The 20875-nt window shown below is 36.5% G+C and overlaps 1 protein-coding gene across 14 annotated transcripts in view; it reads left to right on the forward strand.

Moving 5' to 3' along the window:
• DGKB (diacylglycerol kinase beta) overlaps nt 1–20875 on the forward strand; it is a 738724-nt gene that overhangs the window by 697376 nt on the left and 20473 nt on the right. For 13 of the 14 annotated variants that reach the window (XM_054495969.1, XM_054495971.1, XM_054495977.1 and 10 more), the window contains 2 exons: nt 8427–8547; nt 9641–9701. In XM_054495969.1, the coding sequence (XP_054351944.1) occupies nt 8427–8547; nt 9641–9701 (182 nt within the window). Of the gene's footprint in view, nt 1–8426; nt 8548–9640; nt 10548–20875 lie in introns of those variants that run through there. The other variant, XM_054495981.1, reaches the window with a different exon arrangement.

Below are 20875 nucleotides of genomic sequence, written 5' to 3' on the forward strand. Positions count from 1 at the left end.
TTTGATTATGGTCATTCTTGCAGGAGTAAGATAGTATAGCATTGTAGTTTTGATTTGCATCTCCTGATCATTAGTAATGTTGAGCATTTTTCATATGTTTGTTGGCCATTTGTATATCTTCTTTTGAGGATTGTCTATTCATGTCCTTAGCCCACTTTTTGATGGGATTGGTTTTTTCTTACCAATTTGTTTGAGTTTGTTGTAGATTCTGGTTATTAGTCCTTTGTCAGATGTATGGATTGTGAAAATTATCTCCCACTTTGTGGGTTGTCTGTTTACTCTGCTGACTGTTCCTTTTGCCGTGCAAAAAGCTCTTTAGTTTAATTAGGTCCCAGCTACTTATCTTTGTTTTTATTGCATTTGCTTTTGGGTTCTTGGTCATGAAATCCTTGCTTAAGCCAATGTCTAGGAGAGTTTTTCCAATGTTATCTTCTAGAATTTTTATAGTTTCAGGTCTTAGGTTTAAGTCCTTAATCCATCTTGAATTGATTTCTGTATAAGGTGAGAGAGAAGGATCCAGTTTTATTCTTCTAGATGTGGCTAGCCAATTATCCCAGCACCATTTGTTAAAAAGGGTGTCCTTTCCCCACTTTATGTTTTTGTTGGTTTTGTCAAAGATCAGTTGGCTGTAGTATTTGGGTTTATTTCTGGGTTCTCTATTCTGTTCCATTGGTCTATGTGCCTGTTTTTGTACCAGTACCATGCTGTTTTGGTGACTATGGCCTTACAGTATAGTTTAAAATCAGGTAATGTGATGCTTCCAGATTTGTTCTTTTTGCTTAGTCTTGCTTTTTCTATGTGGGCTCTTTTTTGGTTCCATATGATTTTTAGAATTGTTTTTTTCTAATTCTATGAAGAATGATGGTGTGGTATTTTGATGGGAATTGCATTGAATTGTAGATTGCTTTTGGCAGTATGGTCATTTTCACAATATTGATTCTACCCATCCATGAGCATGGACTGTGTTTCCATTTGTTCGTGTCATCTAAGATTTTTTTCAATAGTGTTTTGCAGTTTTCCTTGTAGAGGTCTTTCAACTCCTTGGTTAGGTATATTCCTAAGATGTTTGTTTTGCAGCTATTGTAAAAGTGGTTGAGTTCTTGATTTGATTCTCCACTTGGTCACTGTTATTGTATATAAGAGCTACTGATTTGTGTACATTAATCCTGCATCTGGAAACTGAATTCTTTTATCAGTTCTAGGAGCTTTCTGGAGGAGTCCTTAGGGTTTTCAAGGTAAAAGATCATATCATCAGCAAACAGTAACAGTTTTACTTCCTCTTTACCGATTTGAATGCCCTTTATTTCTTTCTCTAGTCTGATTGTTCTAGCTAGGACTTCCAGTACTATGTTGAAGAGTAGTGGTGAGAGTGGGCATATTTGTCTTGTTCCAGTTCTCAGAGGGAACGCTTTCAACTTTTCCCCATTCAGTATTGTGTTGGCTGTGAGTTTGTAATAGATGGCTTTTATTACATTAAGGTATGTCCCTTGTATACCAATTTTGCTGAGCGTTTTAATCATAAAGAGATGCTGGATTTAATCAAATGCTTTTTTTGCACCTCCTGCCAGGAGGTGGTGCTTTCCAGAGAGGAACTGGCGGTGGGCGAGGCCCTAGAACTCCCAAGATTATATGCCCTTTGTCTTCCACTACCAGGGTGAGTAGGGAAGGACAATCAGGAGGAGGGCAGGATTAGGCATTTCTGAGCTCAGACTCTCCTTGGGTGGGTCTTGCTACAGCTGCAGCATGGGGGATGGGGGTGAGATTCCCAGGTCTCTGGACTTGTGTACCTAGGAGGATTATGGCTGCCTCTGCTGAGTCATGCAGGTTGTCAGGGAAGTGGGGGAAAGCCCACAGTCACAGGCCTCACACAGCTCCCATGCAAACTGAAGGCCCATTCTAACTCCCACCATGCCCCCACCAACAGCCCTGAGTTAGTTTCCAGGTGAGACCGGCTTGAAAACCCACCTCCCAGCTGTGAAAGAAAAGGTCTTGGTTCTTCCCCTGCCTGTGGAGTTTGCCCACCAGATTTGCGCCCTCTCCTGAGTTCTAGCCAGGTGGCTTCTCACCCCGTTGAAATTGTTACAAAGTTTAGCTAGAGATTTCCTTCTCCCTGTGGAGTTTTACCCCCTGCTCCTCTGGTCACCCTCCCGTTGGATCCCTGTGGTGTGGTGCCAGGCAGGAATGGCCGGTTGGGGACTCCAGGAGCTCCCAGGGCCTTTCTGCTGCTTCCTCTACCCCTGTACTTGGCTTGGCTCTCCAAATTGACTCAGCTCAAGGTAAAGCCGGAAACTTCTCCTGCAAATGCACCGTCAGCTTCTCTAGTGGAGGTGTGTGTTGGGGAGAGGAGGGTCTCCCTTTCCCACTTCCTCAGTTGGGCACTCACAGTATTTCGGGGGTCTCCTAGTTTCCGTAGGAGCAGTCCACTTCTTTTAGAGGGTCTGTATGTCCTCTCAAGATTGCTGGTTTGTTCTTGCAGTCTATCGAGCTAAAATTTACAATGCGAGCTGCTCTGTCTGGAGCTGCAATCTAGTCCTGCCTCCTGTCCGCCATGATGATCCAAGAGAACTGTTAACATTTAATTGGTTAGTTCTTATTGTTGTCACAGTAAGTAACATGGAATTTAGAGTCAAGCATACCTATTTAGAAAACCAGATTTTCAATTCTATGTAAAGACTTGAACAAGTGACATAGTTTCCCTGTCAATAAAATGAGGAGAATAATCTCAAAGGACTGTTGAGAGTCTTTAATGGAAAAATGCCTGTAAATCCCTTAGCAGGGAGCCTGCTCATAGCAGGCGTATAATAGATATATTAGCCCTCCCCACACAGTTTCTCCTTTATTAATAGAACTACAATTGGATTATATGTTCCTTCAGGTGTGAAAAGCCTGCTTTTATGTTTTACATACTTGTACTCTGAAACACAGTTTACATTAATAAATTTTTGCTAAAATTCTTTCTACCCACACCCTTTTAAAATTTATGTCTTCTGGGTTATGTAGGTCAGGAAAAGCAGGTATTTATGCTTGCGAGAAGTATATCTAAATTAAGAATCAATTAGAAATAGATGGACATTTTGAAGACAAATCATTGAATTATTCACTTTAGTGAATGGATTTCATATGTTCCTTGGCTTTTTAAAAGTTTATTCTTGGTCCTCAGACATGTTTCATAACGTTGCTAGATAAATGAAACATCACTGGAAGGCATACAATCTACAAACACTCAAAAGGTACAACTCCATAGCTAGCCTGATCTTACTATGGCCAAATAATGACTCAATAAGTGTCAATATAATTAGCAATTTATGTTGATTTCAAAATGCTCCTGCTGAGTCAATGAGTACCTCCACATGGCCTCCAACAGTGGTGCAGAATGTTGCTGGACACTCTGCACAAAGGGGTTTATCCTACTCTGCTCCAGCCTTTCTCCCCCTTTTTTCAGTACCCACTATATTCTGCGAAATGCTACAACTCATATTCATTCTGTGTTTGTAATGCATTCTCTTCTGTTCCTTCACATATGGCAGTCTGAAACAATTACCTAATGAGACATATTATCAGGGCATAACTGTCAAAAATGAAGACTAAGCTATGAATAAATATTACCCACTTATTAGCTGAGCTGCTCGTGTGTCCTCTAATCTATATGTGCCCCTGACTTTCAGATTTACATTCATATCCCTGATTACCTGTGTAACAAATGAATGCAGCACTAATTATTTTCACAGATTTATAAAGTTTATAAAGATTTATGAACTTTAAAATGACGTATTCCATTCTAAAATAGGGTTCCTTACCATTTTTTGTTCTGTAGTCTTTTTTGCCTGTCTGGTGAAATCTACTGACTCTTCTCAGACATAATGTTTTAAAATTTATAAAATATGTAGGCTAAAAAAGGGAGTCAGTTATATTAAAATACTGTTAAAATTTTGATTTACAGATATATATGCTTTTCTATGAAAAATTAGATTAAAATACTGTTAGAAATTTTGATTTAGAGTTAAAATACTGTTAGAAATTTTGATTTAGAGATACATATGCTTTATTATTAACAAATTAAAATCTAGAAGTTCAATAATTATTAAAATTTGACATAATGAATATAAATATCATTTTGAAAAATTACATAAGATAAAAAAATTAAATAAAATAAAATTTAATGTATTATTTTATTTTATAGAGACTATTGTAGATATTTTGGTATTGTGGATAATAAAAATATATTACCTTTTCTTAAAGTAGGAGATATTGTAACAACTATAATGTGATATTTATCAGTGACAAAGTCACAGGTATTCCTGACTACATTTATATTTTAAAGAAATGCTTAATTTCAGTTACATGTTAGTGAAAATAAAGTTGCATTTTTCCTATTCACAAACCATGTGTTAAGAATCTTGATCCACTATGACCCAATTTTGATGATTTTATGAAGTTTCTTCCCTCTGAAATACCTTTTATAGATGTTCTGTTTTAAATGTGAAAATACCTAACATGAAAGCTTGTCTTGTCTCTGTTTACTCCCATGGAAGTATTTAAAAAGACATGTAAACTCTTTCAGAAACGTACTTTGTTTTCCTTCAAAAATATACTTTAGAACATTAAATTGAACAAAAGCAACACCTTCCTCTAGATAGACACAAATTCATCTCAGTATCATGGTGTCAGGATTTCACAGTTCTTGACAGATTACTTTTGAAGGTAGAGCTGTTTCCACCTGAATCTCCAGGTCTGGTTGTAACTTCTGCCTTCCTATCTATGATTCTTCTTTTTCTCACACTCAAGAAAGCCAACCAGAGGCAATGATTGAGCACACTAATGAATGTTAAACTGTTCTACTTTCTTTTGTAATAAAATTATTTGGAAACTTTTGGTGTTCCGTGATAAATAACCAATGGATTGTGGCAATGCTCATAGTACACAAGTGTGGTGAGACTCCCTGGTAGAGAACAGCTGTTCTATGCATGGTGACATACACTGTGGAATTAATGCTGGAACATTATGTCTTTCAGGCACTAAAAAATAAATTGCCATTTAGCATTTATAGCAGCAGTACTAAAGTGACAACCTTAGTGACCTGAAAGTGTTCATGTTTCTCTAAAGCATAGGTTGGCAGACTTATCTAAAGGTCCACATAGTAAATATTTTCAGCTTTGTCGACCATATGGTCTCTACTGTGCCTCTGTAGTACAAAAAGAGACATAGACAAGACCTAAACCAGTGAATGTGGCTATGTTCCAGTGAAGACTAATTTATAGGCACTGAAATTTGAATTTTATATAATTTTCAGATGCTATGGTACTTTATTTTTTTATATATTTTTAAATATATAAAACCATTCTTAATTGTTGTGAGCCATACAAAAAAGGCAAGGGGCCAGATTTGGTCCATAGGTCATCTTTTGCTGCTCGCACTCTTAAATATGAAGCCAATAGCCAGGTAGCAAACCAATTAAATAGGTTGATCTAGCTGGTTAGGCCATCCCAAGGAGAACTGTTCTTAAAATAACTCTTAGCTAGAATGTGAGGTGAGGAAGTCTGATGTTCCAAAGGATACCACATATAGAAACAGAATCCAAAATTGCATAGATAGAAACTCTCTCTGTCTGAAATCAATCAGGACCCTGATCTCAAAGATAACATGTAGGGGGCATCAATTGTATACAGACAGATTGCAGATTGTGCTGTATCAAAAAATGTGGAAGTGTTATGGGGGCAAATTTGTGCAACACAAATTTAGAGTTTCATTTTGTTTTTGTTTTCCCTCCCTGAATGCCTAATTAAAAGGAGTATGGTATTTATTTGCCTTTGCTAGAGTTAGTAAACATGGCACTATTCCTATAAAATTATTTGTGTTAGCAAGAACATGAAAGTTTAAAAGCCTGGGTGTTCTAAATCTATGAGAAATATCTTCATTACTGATTATTAACAGCAGAATTGATTTTCAAGGCATTTTTGCAAGCAGAAAGACAAAGACAAATTAAAAGAAAGAAAAAAATCAGAAGGAGGGTGGTAGACAGTAGCAATATGGTGTGGGTGTAGACAGATCCCTGTGATTCATGAAAAAGTTAGGGCTCACAGATTAACTCTGTCTTGAGAAAGTGTTTCATTTCTTATAGAATGGTTCCCATCAACCAGTTTCAGATCATTGCAGAAATTAACACAGAATTCTACCTATTTAGGAACCAGGCCGTGCAAAATCTACAATACTAAATGCGAATTCCAATCCTGTGGTGGTGATCATCATGGTGGTAGTTGTTGTTTTATAAATATCAGCAGGCACACATCTGGGACTTCAGTGCTTGCCACAATGTCGTCTTCTGGTTGACATATATCTAAGAAATGCGTATATTAACACCCAGGCTATAGAGCCAAGCACATTTTAGTGCCGGCTACAGCTGAAAGAATATGTTTCCATTCCTTGTCCATCTGTTCTTGGCAACATGAATTTAAACTAGAAACACAGAATAAGTTTCATGAGAAATAAGTCTAAATGGGGTTTAGAACAGCAAGGTGGAAGCTCTAAGTTAACATTTGATTTTGTAGCTAAAATATTGTTTTTACTTGGAGTAATCTCATGCTACAGCTACAGCTTAAAGTTAAAAATAATAGATTTTTATTATTCACTTAAAAGTTGGTGGCTTGGTTGCATATTCTTTTTAAAGTGCTTTTATTAAATTTACCTATGATCCTGGGCTTAACGAACTTTGAGATTGCAAAGCACTATTTGCTGCCACACAGTTGAACTACACCGAAAATAAATCATTAGCATCTCTAAACTCTATGCTAAAATGGAGTCATTAGTGAGGAGTGAGCACTTTCTGTACAAAGTGGATTCCATACAAAACACATTTGCTTGTTTTTCTATGAGTCCAACCTCAAATATGACCAACTATTACATGGCTATCTTGTATAATAATCATGCCCCCCACTGTATTCCACTCCTTTAGTTTTTCTGCTACTAAACAATATACAATTATGTATTTACACTTGAAAATACACAAAAACACATAAGAATATTAAAATGGAAAAGAGCCATATATATGCACCTAGAGTTTGGCCTCCAAATCAAGGGTCTCAGCACTCTGAGTTAAATAGGTGAGCAGATGGGCTGTCACCGAGTCTTGGGAACAGACTGTGTGGGATTCTATTGATGTGAGTTCAACTTCTGCTTTCTGGCTGAATGCAAATATTCAGATTGGAAAGGAACCTTGAAGCTCACGCAGTCCAACCTCCACCTTTATGTTAAGATGATTTCTAAAATTTTGTAAATTCTGTCCTTTTCATATGATTGATTTACCAAATGTAGCATAGTGCATCAAAGCAATTAGGTTCACCTTTTGGCTCTGTCACTTTCTAGGTATGTGAATATGAATAATTATTAACATCTCCAATGTTTAGCTTCTCTATCTGTAAATGAGAATCACATTTATCTTAAATTGGTCTGGAGCAGGAGCAAATGAGATAATATAAAGTAATTAGTCCTAGTAAATACTCAACAAGTGACAACTCTTAACTATTAGCCCCTTTTTAATGTCTTCTGCTAAAAATAAATTAATAATAATGATTGCATGGGACTAATTATCTAGTATACTACCAAACAGTATTTTGTAGAATATTCCTTAACATCGGAAAAACATTTCACAAAATTACTGTTGTTTCTTGAACTTCTATACAGTTACCTATTACCGTAGACGAGTTACTCAAAGATGTAGGGACTCCCATCTTCTAATGTATAAAATGAGAAGCTCCATTTTATAAATCTTCTAATGTATAAAATGATTGCATGGGACTAATTATCTAGTATACTACCAAACAGTATTTTGTAGAATATTCCTTAACATCGGAAAAACATTTCACAAAATTACTGTCGTTTCTTGAACTTCTATACAGTTACCTATTACCGTAGACGAGTTACTCAAAGATGTAGGGACTCCCATCTTCTAATGTATAAAATGAGAAGCTCCAACTCCATGATCTCCAAGGTCTCTTGTTCAAGTAATTTAACAAAATCATGTTTGACAGCATATCCTCATATTTTATTTATAGTGTTGAAATGTGTATTTGCTGCCAAATGTCTGATGTGGGATGTATAAATGGTCCTTATATACATGTGGAATAACATTAAGTTTGTTGATGTTAAAAACTACTGGTATTTTTTTTTTTTTGGTATTATTTGGCTCAGAATCTGTGCTTCCCATTTTGTTTTAGAATAAGCTGACAGCAAATCATTTTCCACAGAACCTCAAGGTTTAGTTAAACTGAGAGTTATAAAAGTAGGCCATCTTTTTATTACTTTAAGTTTCTAAGACAAACTTTCTTTGTGAAGTGGCTGTTATTTTTTTTAATCTCCATAATATCAAATGGCATTAAATCTTGGACATATGTATACACATTGCAACCTAAAAGGCATCTACTTTCTTTCAGATCTCAGTGACCAGCTGCTGGAGGTGGTCGGCTTGGAAGGAGCCATGGAGATGGGGCAAATATACACAGGCCTGAAAAGTGCTGGCCGGCGGCTGGCTCAATGCTCCTGCGTGGTCATCAGGTAATTCCCTTTCTATAATTGACAAAGGCGTTTGATATGGCATAGCCTCAAAGTAATTAAAAGTATGCAGAACTCTGATAGTAACATTGTCTTCTTTGGGCTCCAAATAATCAGTTATTAATACAAATATATTTCAAAATAATGGACATTGGCAGATTGTATAAAATATTGGTTAGCTATTACTGATATGGTTTGTTGGAATCTGATTCTCTCTTGTTGACTACCATGGACATATTGATGCACGAATTCAAACATACAAATTTTATGATTTATACTCAAATTAGTCTACTGAAGCACCAAAGTATTTACTGGGCAAATTATCTATGAAAACAATGATGAGACACCATTGACTTAAATCATTTCATGGACTAAAGTGCCGCATTAAGATTTTATATATGTTTTAAATTTTAACTTTTTCAAGCATTTTTTTTTTGCCCGAAATTTCCCCCCAATTTCCTTTTTTTTTTTTTTTTTTTTTTTGAGATGGAGTTTCACTCTTGTTGCCCAGGCTGGAGTGCAGTGGCACAATCTTGGCTCACTGCAACCCCACCTTCCAGTTTCAAGGATTCTTCTGCCTCATCCTCCCGAGTACCTGGGATTACAGGCACCCGCCAACACATCCTGGCTAATTTTTGTATTTTTAGTAGAGATGGGGTTTCACCATGTTGGTCAGGCTGGTTTCAAACTACTGACCTCGTGATCTGCCCAGGTGAAGCCACGGATTGTAGCACAGGAATAATTGATGTTATTTCTCCCAGTTCGCAATGTAGGGTTATAAAAACAAGGAATCTCTTTTGACTGTAGAAATTCTGATCGTGTCATTAAACATAAACCCTGAAATTTTTCTTTTGGCATCCAGAATTTTTTTAAATATCACTACACTTACCAGGAAGCTCATAATATTCCTGTGACTAAGGTACTTTTCAGGGTATTTATTAATAGTGGAGAGTTGAAGCTCCTTTCATTGGAGATAAATTTAGAGCCCAACTATTACCATATTTGCCTTCCCTGGTCTCATCATCTTATATCTCACATATAGTCTGTAATATAAAGTATTTCCTTGCAATACTTAAAATGAAATATTTTCCCTCAGGACGAGCAAGTCTCTGCCAATGCAAATTGATGGGGAGCCATGGATGCAGACCCCATGCACCGTGAGTACAGAGTAGTTGATATGCTATGTCAATCTCAGTTTTGCTTTCCTCTTTGACTAAATAACCACAATAACTGATTTTTTTCTTTATGTCTTTTCAACCTATCAGCAAATAGTCTTTTTGTTGTTGTTGTTATTTGTGTGTCAGAACCACTACATTTAGGTTTTAGACATTATATACCCTTGGCAATGATTTAGCTCTTGAATGTTTGTGTTTAGCCTAAGTATAAATAGATCTTTTAAATAGATCAATTATAAACCATAGATCAATTATAAACTATGGAGATAAACAAAATATTAATAAAAGTTTATCTTAAACTTTTTTTGTGTTTATTTCAGAGCACATTATGAGAATATTATTTACGAGACGTGCAGACCTAAGCTTATATGTGAATTTATTTCTCAGCTTTTCTATTGCCTCCATTTGGGGATTTGAGGGCTTTCTTCTCCATAAGAAAAAAATTTCTCTCCAGTTTCTACTATAATTGTGTTTTCCAGAATGAGATATTATTTAAGTCAGACACTTTGCCCCTCTCAAAAAAAACATCAGTTTTCATTTGCTTGGTGAATATTTTATTGCATTTCAAAAACATGCTAGGAACTGCTTTTAGCACTGGGAGTAGAAACATGAACAAGACCAACAATATAATTTCCTTCAAGTTATTCACATTCCTATAATAGACGACCAAATAAATAAACAAATATATGATAAATATAACTTCAGACTGCAAGAGTTATTAAAAAATAAGGTGAAATGATGACGAGAAACTGGATTAGGTGTGGAGAATACTACTTGAGATAAGGGAGACCTCTTTGAAAGGACACAGCCAAAAGCTTAGTATAAAATACAAAAAAAAAGAAAAATTAGCTGGGCTTGTTGGCACACACCTGTAGTCCCAGCTACTCAGGAGGCTGAGGCAGGAGAATCACTTGAACCCCGGGAGGCTGAGGTTGCAGTGAGCTGAGATTGTGCCACTGCACTTCAGCCTGGGTGACAGAGTGAAATTCCATCAAAAAAAAAAAAAAAGACACTAAGGAGGGTGGTGTGACCAAAGCTTCTAGAATTAGGGGAGAATGGTAAGAGGTTAAGTAGAAAAGGTAGACAGAGAACAAATCATATAGAAAAAATGGTGGTAAAGAGCTAAATTTTGATTCTAAGTATAATAGGAAACTACTGAAAACTTTAAGCATCATCTGATTCACATTTTTTTAAGTTCACATTGGCTGCTCTGTGGAGGATTGATTGTATTGAGCAGCAACTGAGAGATTGGTCTATCCTAGTACTCTGGGCTTGGGCAAAGATGGCAGCAGGGAAGTAAAATGAAAGTGGATGAATTTAAGCTATATTCCAGAGGTAGAACAGGAAAAATTTATTAATGAGTTCCTGGGGGTGCAGGAGGTGGAGGAGAGAAAGGGCTGAATTGAAGTTAACTCTTATCTAAGAATGATAGTCTCATTTACTGAGTAGTTAAAATTTGGAGAGAAACTGATTAGAGGGCAACAGGGGAAGGTCTTAATCTTGCACAAGCATTGTGCTAAATGCTTATGTTATATGTGAGTATTTATTAAATATTCACACAAATTCGAAATAATGGAACCACCATTTTTTAAATGGAGAAAATACAAGTTCTGGGAGGTTAAATAGCATACTCAAGGTCAAGTATGAAGTAGATATGGAACTAAAATCCAAGACTCTTTAATTAAAGCCCATTCTCTCAACCACGACTGTGAACAACTTTACCTACAGATTTCAAACAGCACAGATTAGCATGTAAGAAGGAATTTTTCATTTTACCTTTGTAATGGTTTTACTCTGAAACTACTGGCTCAAACTTTGTGTATAACACATAAACATAACTTTGTGTTTGTTTCTGGTGCTGCCTGAACACTACATCTTTTTCCTCCCTTCACCAGTATGTATACGCATACATCTTTTCTGTAATCCTTCACTCTCCAAACGACACTTCTAAATTCACATTATTCTATTCACATGGATGTTAAAAATGTTGTTTTTAATGATGGTGATGGTGATAGTGATGATAATGGTGGTAGTGATGGTGGTGATGGTATTGCAGGGGTGGTGATGGTTATGATGGTGGTGGGGGTAATAGCTGCTATTGTGATGGTGGAAATAGTGGTGAAACTTGTGGTGATGGTGGTGGTGGTAGTTGCAATGGTGGTGGTTGTGATGCAAGATAGTAGTAGTTTGTAGTGGTGTTGTTTTTAATGAAAAGTCACTTTTCATCAGCCTTGGTAACAAAAGAATAAGTAAATCAAAGACAATAAAACCAACTAGCTTCCATGAATACTCCTTGTATTATTTTGGACTCTTCTCAGGAGAAGAGGCATTTAGCCCTTATTCCATGTGTTGAGTCAAGAAGTGGTCACAGCTATTATAATATCTAAAAAAAAGTTCTTAGAATGTCCTGTACATACAGTTGGAGACACTTGACCCATGTTGATGCATTTAATTCTCACAAAAATTCTATGGTTAGCCTTATTTTATGAAGGAAATAACTGAGGAAGACAAAGGTTAAATAGTTCATCTAATTCTACACAGCTAATAAATAGCAGAGTAGAAATGGAAACCCAGGTGGTCTGGCTCCAGCATCTGCACGCTTCATCTCTGCTCCTTATTGTGAAGCTCAACACAAAATGGCCCCAGTGCATGCTGGAAATCTCCCTCCAGAGTGTGTGACCTTTGGTAAATGATGGACTACCTTTCTCCCTGACTACCTTTCAAGCTTCTCCAGCTTGAAAATGTCTGCCTATTGAAATTTAATTAATGTGTTAGAATAATTTAAGCTTGTTTAACACAACCACTTTTAACACTACTTTTGTTAACTTTTATTTCAATAAGTAATAAGACATTCATTTCACCTGTTAACTATCATGATTTACAATTGTTAAATTAATAATAATTTTATGTAACATATTAATTTTCTTCCCTTGTAAACTCATTTATTCATTTAAAACATTTATTGCAGCTTACAGTAGGCCAAGAATCATAGTAGACTATGGCTCATGATTGTGATTTTACATTCTGGCATACTCTACTTTTCCTAGAGCCACATGGGGTTCTGAACTTTAAATTTCACTGTAATTGAAGAGAATACGTAGTATTCATAGCATTGGTATGGTTAACTATGGAGCGTTTTTTGCTTCAGTTGAATAACCCAATATTTTTCTTACAGAAAATAAGAATGCTACAATGTTAAAATTCTCTGCTGAATATAAATATCTGTAAGCTGATATTCAATTTATGAAAGAATTGCTCTAGACATAATTTTAGAGGAGAGCAGAAGTTCTGTTTTTTCTATAAGTAGAAAATATAAAATGGAAATATCAATTAATGCTTAAATATCAATATAATACAAGTTTCGGAGTTGGTGGGTAGTGATGGTGACACAATGTGATTGCGCTTGGTGCCATTGAACTGCACACTTAAAAATGTAAGTTAAAATGGTAAATTTTATGTTATGTATATTTTACCACAATAAAAAAGTCATTGAGAAAAAAATTAATGTAAGATTTATTTATAAATTTCACCAATATTGAGTTCAAAGATCAGGAAAATAAAAAACCGAAGAGCTTAGTACTAACTCTTCAAATACGCACTTTGTAATTATTTTTAGGACCATCTAGATTCTGTCACTTGTAAAGCCATCAACATGAATTTTTTTAAGTGCTCCTGTATTCATTGTTTCGTAATAGTCACTGAGTTAACACAATTATTTTAGCCATATAACTATTGCTTGTGATAATAAGCATATCAAACTAAAGACAATATTAATTCTAGAAGAATGTATATTGAAAATCGTTTTAGAAGAGCTGTCTTTAGGCCAGACTCCAGAGTCTATTTTATTCTTTCTTCTTCCTCCCCCATCCTTCCTCCTGAGCATGTAGAACATATGATTCTGTAGTCAATATGTTCTTATAATGGGAAGAAGAAAGAGCAGCTTGGAGTGGAGGGTAGAGGGAATAGAGTGGTAGGATAGGAGAGGACATAGACTAGTTAAGATTTTATTTTGTATCTGTACAACCAGCACCCCTTTACTACCCATTTATTTTAAGTGATACATGACCAGTAAAGTTTAAGTGACAAGTGACTATTCAAAGCCTCAGGAACCTCAAATTTATTACAACTAAAATGGACTCATCATTTGCCTCCCACATCTCTCCTTCCCCAGATGAGGTCTTCTCACATCCTAGATCTGCAATTCTTCCCTCTATCATACTGAGATAGTGAAACCATTGAGACATCTGGTGTTTCCTAAGCTAGAAATCTGAAAGTCATCCTGTACTTCTCTCTATACCCTCAAATCCAATTTACGTGTCCATATAATGATATGACCTATTTCTGGAATCTTTTCCTTTCTTTCTCTCCCTATTAACCACTGTTTTAGATTTGGCCCAATTCATTTCTCTCTCATTCCTGGCAAAACCACATCAATATTTCCCCATCTCAATTTTTGTTCCAATTAAGTCCATGCTTCACACTTCTATCAGAATAGTCACTATAAAATATGAATCTCACAGTGGCACTCTTCTACTTAAAATATCATTTAGTTACTTTCTGTCTGATAAAATGTAGTTTGAGTGAGGCTTCCTGTTTTACCGACATAATCTCTTACTTCTTAAAAAGTCTTTTCATGCACTTCCCTCTTGTCCCAACAAATTTTTCCTCTTCTTTAGTTTGGTAACACAACTCTTGTTTTGAGACTCATTCCTTGCTGTCCTTCCCCCATAAACCCTTTCCTGAACACAACCCCTCCTTCCACTTCTCCACTCCTTTTTCTCCAAATAGCCTAAAAGCTCAGCCTCAGTGTTTCACAGTTTTATCAAAACAGTAACAACATTACGTTGGAATTCTCAGTTATATGTCCAGCTCCTTTTAGACACAGGCTTACTGAGGTCATGGACCATGATTTGGATCATCTTGGTAGCCCCAGAGCATAGCACTGTGCCTCACACATAATTAGATTGCCAATACCAAATGCACTTTGAATTTGCAAATTTCTGAAATACTTCTTAGGGTAGTATAACATTTTTAAAAAGTGTTTTTCTACTAAATCTTCTTTCACTGAACATAATGTAGGTTGGCTAGCAATTCATTCACATATTTTTATATATAAATACATGTAAAAGTTATTTTGAGTTATCTTTATTCATTATATTCTCAAAGCAAAGAATTTGAATGTATCAGAGAAGAAATTCTTTCTCAATCTCAAAAGATTTAATCCTTCTATTTCCTGTATGGTATGATTAAACTTCTTTGGGCCACTTCCCTCTGGATTATCAATTATATATTGCTTTTGCACATTCAAAAAGCTGCATTCTGTTAATTATTTGAAATATTAATAGGCATGTATTATTACTCATGACACATTTATGAAAAGTAATGCCAACAAGATTTTAGTGCAAAATTACTCTGGGTATTTTGTTTATGATGAAGACAGAAAAAACTGAAACTTCCTTCCATGTGGTAGAGAATGGAAAGGAAATCATGAACAGATTATACATTAAATAGTGAAATGATCACAGGTAGACTAAGAAGACTCTACAAAGTGATAGCTGAGGCCACGGCAACTTCTAGAAAACATTTACGTATGTTTTAACCCCTCTTTGCCTTTTTTCTGTACCTTCCCTGGCATAATACCTCTTAAGATCTTAAACCTGTTTGCCCAGTCTTAGCTTACAACTACCTTCAATGTGCAATTGAGCCCTGACCTGGTGTGGGACCAATCCCCACCAAGCCTGGTATTCTTGCTGTCTTAGGTACAATCCTTTCAAATCCTGGGTACCCTATGAGCACCTGTCTCCTACTGCCCAGACTTCTACTGTGTGACCCATTCCATGAGATGTTATTTTCTAACTTGACTGCCAGTTCCCCTCCCTGACACTAGCACCTCCTTGACTTGGACACTGACTGCCTGCTTTGCCTTTGTTGTGTCCTGTACTAGAAAGACTTGGTCTTTTCTCTGTTGCCCTAGCCACTGCAGTTATCTAGAGTTCATTTTGACACTTCTTTTCACACATCCCACCATAACTTTAAAATACAAACTATTTAAAAAAGAAAAACAGTATTCTGGAGCTTATTACATTTTTTGTTTATGTGTTTGTTTTTTCAAATCGTTAAAATGACCATAACATTAAAGTGTTAGTTACTCTTTAATCACTTGCTAAATACACAATAATCTCAGGCCATTAAGATACAAAGTAAAAGGTTGTATAAATTTAAGTTTTTCAAGACCCAGCAAGTTAATATCAACTAGACAAAGGTTGCTGGATTTTTCAAGACATAAGAACAGCCTGGAGATATTTGGAGGAAACCCTGGTGACAATGCCTAGATATAAAATTTACCTTGCTTACCATGTACCAGTTTCTGTTGTACGTGTACATGTTTATTACTTATTTAATCCCCACAGCAACCCTAAGATGTCAGTAAAGTTATTTTAATCCCCATATTATAAATTTAAGAAAAAACCTGAAGCCAGAGAAGTCAAGTACCTTGCCCAAGGCCACACAGCAAAAGGCAGAAATAGGCCATTGGGTTTTAATCTCTTAATTATGATGCTTTGCTGCCTCACTCAGTCACTCTTCAGAGGCTTAATGTATTTCTTTCTTTTCTTTTTTTTGAGATGGAGTTTCTCTCTTGTTGCCCAGGCTGGAGTGCAATGGCGTGATCTCGGCTCACTGCAACCTCCACCTCCTGGGTTCAAGCGATTCTCCTGCCTCAGCCTCCCAAGTAGCTGGGATTACAGGCATGTGCCACCATGCCTGGCTAATTTTGTATTTTTAGTAGAGACAGGGTTTCTCCATGTTGGTCAGGCTGGTCTTGAACTCCCAACCTCAAGTGATCCACCCAGCTTGGCTGCCCAAAGTGCTGGGATTACAGGTGTGAGTCATGGCACCTGGCTGCCTTAATGTATTTCTAATACTAATAATTAATTACAACTCTATCATTTAAAACAGAAAATCCCTTTTCATCTTATTTATATTATTTATTTTTATGTAATACATATTTTGTTTCCCAATGCAGCCAAAGCTATCCATCATATTGTTGCCAGAATTACTACTGACCAACACAGCTATGATCTTACTCCCTTGATCTCAAAGTTCAATGCCTCCTCATTTTACATAGAAAAAAGTTCGGAATCTTTGTCATGACATTAAATTATTCTCCCAAGGCCGGGACCAGACTGCTATGCCTCATAGGAACCACTTCCCAGAGGTTTACCATGCATAGTACTTCGTTTTTTGCCTCAAATCCTTACCCTCTATTTTGTGCTTTAGAAATAGATTCATTCTTCTGGTCTCCAGGCAGGCTACCTCCAAATCTGTGGCTTCTTCCAGTAGTTACCTAGGACCCACGGTTTGCATTTCTTTTTTTTTTTTTTTTTTTTTTTTTTGAGACGGAGTCTTGCTCTGTCACCCAGGCTGGAGTGCAGTGGCACCATCTCGTCTCACTGCAATCTCCACCTCCTGGGTTCACGCCATTTTCCTGCCTCAGCCTCCCAAGTAGCTGGGACTACAGGCGCCCACCACCACACCTGGCTAATTTTTTTTTTATATTTTTAGTAGAGACTGGGTTTCACTGTGTTAGCCAGGGTGGTCTTGATCTCCTGACCTTGTGATCCGCAAGCCTCGGCCTCCCAAAGTGCTGGGACTACAGGCATGAGCCACCACGCCCAGCCCATGGTTTGCATTTCTTTCATCTAGACTTACCTATGGTTTATTAATTTCATACACTTAATTTTCCCCTTTTACTCAGATTGCCTGAATTAATTATTCTGTCCTATTGGGATATATGTATTTTTATAAGTTACTTCAAAATCTTTCTGGAAGGCAATGAGATATAAATACATACATACTAAAAATAAAATAAAATCTCTTCCTTCAATGCCAAGCTTAGAAGCAATTTCCTCATGAAGCCTTTTTAACTTCCCATCTGTCAGAAATATTTGCCTGATCCTTTGTACTCCTGTGACTCTGTTGATATCTTCTTAACAGCATTCCAATTCACAGACTTGTATTTCGGCTACGCAAGCCTGCGTCCAGCTCTTCTGACTTAATTGTAAGCATTTTTAAATTTCATCTTTAATTTCCCTTCATACTTTGCAAATGTCTTTTTACATAGTGCAATTTCTGATAAGAAATTCATAGTTGTTTGAATCATTGCTTCACAATATGTAATACGTCATTTTTCTTAGGCTGCTTTCAAGATTTTTTTCTTTGTCTTTAGTTTTCAGCAGTTTGACTTTGATGAGTCTGGGCATGGGTTTCTTTGAGCCTATCTTGTTTTAGTTTCACTGAGCTTCATGAATCTGTAGCTATATGTTTTGCCAAATCGGCATATCTCCAGCTATTATTTCTTCAAATATTGACTTCTACACCACACACTCTCTCCTCTCCTTCTAAAACTCTGATGACATGTGTTAAGCACTTTATGTATTGTCTCATAGATCTTTGAGTCTGTTCACTTTTTATTTCCTTCTATATTTTCTATTGTTTACATTGGATATCTATTCACCTGTGTTTGAATTCACTGACATTTTTCTCTTTTATCTCCATTCTGTTGTTGAGTCCTTCCAGTTATTTTTTATGTTGTTCATCGTATTTTTCAGTTTTCAAATTTCCAATGATTCATTTTTTTAACTATCTTCTATTTCTCAGTTCAGGCTCTCTGTCTTTCATTTCATTTCAAGAGTATCTGCCATTACTTCTTAGAGCATGGTTACAATACCTCTTAAGTCTTTGTTTGTTAATTCCAACAATTGTAACATCTCAGGGTTTGCATCATTGGCTATATTTCTGCTTGTGTGTTTTTGAGATTTTTCTGTGATTCATATCTTGAGAAACTTTTTATTATATTCTGAACATTTTTAATATTGTGTTATGAGACTCTAGGTATTTTCAATTCTCACAGGAAATCTTAATTTATTGTTGTTGTTCTTACTATTTTAGCAGGTAGTCGACTCTGTTAGGTTCAGGTTACAAAAGCTGATCTATCGTCTGTGAGTTGTGGTTCCAATATGTTTGGTTTTCAAAGTGTTTGCAATGTTATTCAGATGTATCTTACTTGTAAAAGATCCATATGCCTATCTGAAAACTTGGTGATGATATACCCCCAAATGCAGTTCTCAAAGTCATCAGTATGTTTGTTAAGGTCAAATCTATGCATACACAGCTCAGGGATAAACTCAGGTGATCAAATGCAACTTCATAGGATAGCTTTCTCAAGCCACCTCCTCTCCATGATCTCTCTGATATTTTTTTTTTACTCCTAGGGCTCTCATATTGTTTCTCTGACTAAGAATCCAAGGCTTTTGTTTCCTTGCTTTGTCATATATTTCTTGAAGTAGCATCTGCCTCCAGGGTTCTGTGATAAAGGAATAGAGAGAGAAAAAAGGAGTAGGACTCCCCCATGCTTTGGGAACATAGTTTCTCCAGTCAGAGAAAAGATGTCTCCTCCATTGGAGTTTTAATTACCTTCCACTGCCATGGAATTGCCAGAGGACTGGGATGGAAATGATTAACAGAATTTTTTTTTTTTTTTTTTTGAGATAGAGTCTCATTCTGTTACCCAGGCTGGAGTGCAGTGGCATGAAGTTGGCTCACTGCAACCTCCACCTCCTGGGTTCAAGCGATTCTCATGCCTCAGCCTCCCTAGTAGCTGGGACTACAGGCACACACTACTACGCTTGCTAATTTTTTGTATTTTTAGTACAGATGGGTTTTCACCGTGTTAGCCAGGATGGTCTTAGACTCCTGAGCTCAGGCAATCCGCCTGCCTTGGCCTCCCAAAGTGCTAGGATTACCTGCGTGAGCCACCCACCGTGTCTGGCCTGATTAACAGAACATTTTTCCCATTCACTCTGATCTGTAGGGCCCTTCTTTCCTATTTTTGTACCAGTAGGACAGGATTTTTCTTGGCGCTTTCTATCTGTACCTGGTATACAATTCCAGTTTTTGGTCTGCTTTTAAGTCCAGGCCAGGAGATGCAAGAGTAGAGAAAAAAACTAAAAACTAAAAACTCATCACTGGTTTGATGGCACTTCATGTTCTGGTTTTCTTCCCCAATTTGCCTTTTATTATTTTCTTTTCAGCAACTTCAGATATCTGCTGCACGTGTTCTGCCCAGGGTTTATAGTTGCATTCAGTGGGAGAGATAGAGTGAAGAGTGCTTATTCCTTCTTAACTGAAATTGGAACCCACACCCCCACCCCATTAGATTTTCTTGTTTATGGCTATTTTGAGATCTGGCTTAATTCTCTCCATCAGATTGGCATATTATTAGCTAGAACTACTTACATGCTGACTTGGAGATTTCATAGATTATTCCCCATTTTCATATTCCTTACAAAAATACTAAATAAGTCTAATAAATGCCCTAAACCTTGAATCTTAAAACATACCCAATTTGAAAAACATCACTGATATTTTTTCTACTCTTGTGCCCCACATTTAAGCAGTTTGAGACAGCATTTACCACGTTGAGAGAAAATAATTGACCAAAAAAGCTTAGTTGTTTTTACCCACTTATAAGGTTAAGGTTTTAGGTATTTCTATAGGCGAGTAATGATGTGGATGACCACATGAGATTTTCTTTTTTAAATTACATTGTAGGCAAACACATTTTAGGACTATTCCAAGTAAGTTATCTGTTAGTATGAGAGACTTTTAGACTATATGGATGAGGTTAGGTGAATGTCCGAGGTCACGAAGCAAAGAGTTATGCAACCGGGACTGTTCCTACCTTTTCTTATTCCTGAAATTGTCATCAGTTCGTTAAGCTTGTTTGCCTAAGGATAAAAGGTTCAGAAAGGAAGAAATATCATGCTTCTGAGGTTTTCTGAAATGTGCAGTGATGAATAAAGGAGCACAGGTGTAAAACAGACAGTAGTCCAATGAGACTCCTTTATATTTTGGCTTTCTTTAGCAGTTCCACACTTAGCAAACACAGCCTAGGGCAACTACGTGAAGAAGCAACATAAACCATTGTAAGAAGAGATTGTTTTAATGGTCCTTTCAAAGGCCTATTCGAAGTTGAATATCATGAAAATCCTTTCTATTTCAAATACCATTTAAATGAGCACTTCACATAATATATATTGGAAAATATAATGGAATCCGTTGATCACTTTTTTCCCATAGTCTATGTGCTTATATCT

The sequence above is a fragment of the Pongo pygmaeus genome, chromosome 6 (assembly GCF_028885625.2).
Source record: "Pongo pygmaeus isolate AG05252 chromosome 6, NHGRI_mPonPyg2-v2.0_pri, whole genome shotgun sequence".
Taxonomy (NCBI): domain Eukaryota; kingdom Metazoa; phylum Chordata; class Mammalia; order Primates; family Hominidae; genus Pongo; species Pongo pygmaeus.